Raw genomic sequence first — 2,994 nt, forward strand, 5'->3', positions numbered from 1 at the left:
TTTCGTTTTATGTGAATAAAATCTGTCAGTTTCTACATTCATCAACAACTGCTGTAAAGTGAATATTGAGGTACTTAAAGTACATGACCAAGATGGGTCTTAAGATTTGCAAATCAGCTTCTCTTCTTGTCAGTGGTTTTTCTGATGCAGATTGGGTAGGAAATATTGATGATAGGTGATCAACTGGAGGGTTTGCAGTCTTTCTTGGACCAAATCTTGTATCATGGAGTGCTAGAAAGCAAGCAACAGTGTCACGCTCAACTATAGAAGCAAAATATAAGGCCTTAGCCAATGCAACTGCAGAGATTATGTGGATTTAGACACTACTCCAAGAATTGGGAGTTCAAGCCAAGCTATACGGTGCGGCACTCGGAGATCTTCAAGAACAATCTTAACATTGTGTAACAACCCTAGACTTACATGCGTGTAACAAACCTTGTGTAACAACCCTGGACTTATATAGGTCAAAGGATTCTCCTGTTGTGGATAGAGATAGATTGATTCAAAGCTGTTGTAACCGAATTCTTTGGCCTTGCTCTCCAACAAAGCCAAAAAATTCACATAAATTATGGAGCTTTGTGTCATTTTAGAGTTAAAAAAAGTACATGCCGGGGTCCTTTTCCAACCGAGTGACTTTGTTGCTTCGCTCAAAAAAAAAAAAATAGCGACTTTGTTGCCCGGTTAAAACGATAGGTAACCAAACACCCAGTAGTAGTTACCACGCTAATCAACCTCATCCTGTGATCTTGCTAACAAATTCACCGCAATCAGCTCAGAGTGCCCCCATGCCTTCAACACTCATCACCGGCCACTGGAAAATATCCTCCCTCAACAGTTGCTCCCAGCCACCCACTCCCCACCGGCACCGGAGCTCCAAACATTCCCAGCCAGCTTCCTTCCGGCCGCCGAGCACGAGCACCTCGCCACCTCCCCACGCTCGGCCATGGAGGACTGGCTCTTCTACTCCCTCACCACGCTCCTCTGCCTCCTCTGCTCCCTCCTCCTGCGCGCCGGCCGCGCCCGCAGCCTGGGCGGCAGCAAGGCCCACGCCGCCGCCGACTCGCTCCCTCCCCTCCCGCCAGGGCCAGCGCCGCTGCCGGTGTTGGGCCCGCTGCTCTTCCTCGCCCGCCGCGACTTCGACGTCGAGCCGGCGCTCCGCCGCATCGCGCGGGACCATGGCCCGGTCTTCACCTTCGCGCCGCTCGGCAGGTCCCGCCCCACCATCTTCGTCGCCGGCCGCGCAGCCGCGCACCGCGCCCTCGTCCAGCGCGGCGCGGCCTTCGCGTCCCGCCCGCCCACCACGGGCGCCGGCGTCGTGCTCACCAGTGGCGGGCGCAACGTCAGCTCCGCCCCCTACGGCGCCACGTGGCGCGCGCTGCGACGGAACCTCGCGTCCGGGGTGCTCAACCCGGCGCGGCTCCGGGGCGCCTTCTCGCCCGCGCGGCGGTGGGTGCTCGACGTCCTCGTCTCCCGCGTCCGCTCCGACGGCCGCGGCGGGGAGTCCCCGGTCCCCGTGATGGAGCCGTTCCAGTACGCCATGTTCTGCCTCCTCGTGTACATGTGCTTCGGCGGCGACCGCGTGGTGGACGACGACGACGCGCGCGTGCGGGACATCGAGGCCACGCAGCGGGAGCTCCTCGCCAACTTCCTCAGCTTCCAGGTCTTCTCCTTCCTCCCGTCCGTCACCAAGCTCGTGTTCCGGCGCCGGTGGGAGAAGCTCGTCTCGCTGCGGCGGCGGCAGGAGGAGCTCTTCCTCCCGCTGATAGAAGCCAGGAGGGACGCCGGCGCCGACGGGGACTGCTACGTGGACTCCCTGCTAAAGCTCACCATCCCCGAGGACGGCGGGAGGGCGCTAACCAACGGCGAGATCGTGAGCCTCTGCTCCGAGTTCCTCAGCGCCGGCACCGACACCACGGCCACCGCGCTGCAGTGGGTCCTGGCGAACCTCGTCAAGAACCCGGAGATGCAGGGCAGGCTGCGGGACGAGGTGGCCGGCGTCGTCGGCGCCGCCGCCGGCGAGGTGCGGGAGGAGGACCTGCAGGCGATGCCGTACCTGAAGGCCGTCGTGCTGGAGGCGCTCCGGCGCCACCCGCCGGGCCACTTCCTGCTCCCGCACGCCGTGCACGAGGACACCACGCTGGACGGGTACCGCGTGCCCGCCGGCGCGCCGGTCAACTTCGCCGTGGGCGACATCGGGCTCGACGGGGAGGTCTGGGACGCGCCGTCAGAGTTCCGGCCGGAGCGGTTCCTCCCCGGCGGGGAAGGGGAGGACGTCGACCTGACGGGCAGCAAGGAGATCAAGATGATGCCGTTCGGCGCCGGCCGGAGGGTCTGCCCCGGCATGGCGCTCGCGCTGATGCACCTCGAGTACTTCGTGGCCAACCTCGTGAGGGAGTTCGAGTGGCGCGAGGCTGACGGCGAGGAGGTGGACCTCGCCGAGAAGCTCGAGTTCACCGTCGTCATGAAGCGGCCGCTCAAGGCCAGAGCCGTGCCGCTGCGGTCGCCGCCGCCCACAGTCGCAGCTGCTTGATCGAGTGTTCTCTCTAGATAGCATGGCAATGAATTGGCAACAGAAAGAGTGTTCTTCTGGTTGCTCTAGCTGTGCATACCATGGGATTATAGAACCAAAGATACATGATGTTAAACAGATTTCTCTTGTTCTTTTGGGAACTTAGTTTGAAGCAGTAAGGTAATGCTGCACTAATGTGCTTGTATAATGTGTGTACAATAAGGCAGCAGTTAGTAAATATTTACTTTACTGAACTCCAAATGAAAAGTGTATAGAAAACTTGTATACGTTTCCAGAGCACTTGGAAGCGTTCAGCATTCAGCAAGCACATCGAGCCATTCCTCTATGCATTGGCTTGACAGTTTTCCAGAGGCAGTGTCATTGTGTTTAGGAAGTTGTTTGTCCTCCTGCCATTTGAAAATACTATTAAGGCAGGAGCGGTTTGGGTTATAGCACAGATTTCAATACTGCAATTTAACCGGTCA

The 2,994-nt window shown here is 58.6% G+C and overlaps 1 protein-coding gene across 1 annotated transcript; it reads left to right on the forward strand.

Annotated features, from left to right (window-relative positions):
- Positions 1 to 740: 740 nt before the first annotated feature.
- On the forward strand, positions 741 to 2,878 carry LOC101782597 (cytochrome P450 89A2). Its single transcript, XM_004972784.3, has one exon. The coding sequence runs from the start codon at positions 944 to 946 to the stop codon at positions 2,528 to 2,530; it is 1,587 nt and encodes a 528-aa protein (XP_004972841.1). The 5' UTR covers positions 741 to 943; the 3' UTR covers positions 2,531 to 2,878.
- The last annotated feature ends 116 nt before the right edge of the window (positions 2,879 to 2,994 follow it).

Source organism: Setaria italica, chromosome VI (assembly GCF_000263155.2).
Source record: "Setaria italica strain Yugu1 chromosome VI, Setaria_italica_v2.0, whole genome shotgun sequence".
Taxonomy (NCBI): domain Eukaryota; kingdom Viridiplantae; phylum Streptophyta; class Magnoliopsida; order Poales; family Poaceae; genus Setaria; species Setaria italica.

What these genes read in the sequence shown, in the direction of transcription:
- LOC101782597 (XM_004972784.3), top strand. Translation starts at nt 944, where the DNA reads ATGGAGGACTGGCTCTTCTACTCCCTCACCACGCTCCTCTGCCTCCTC.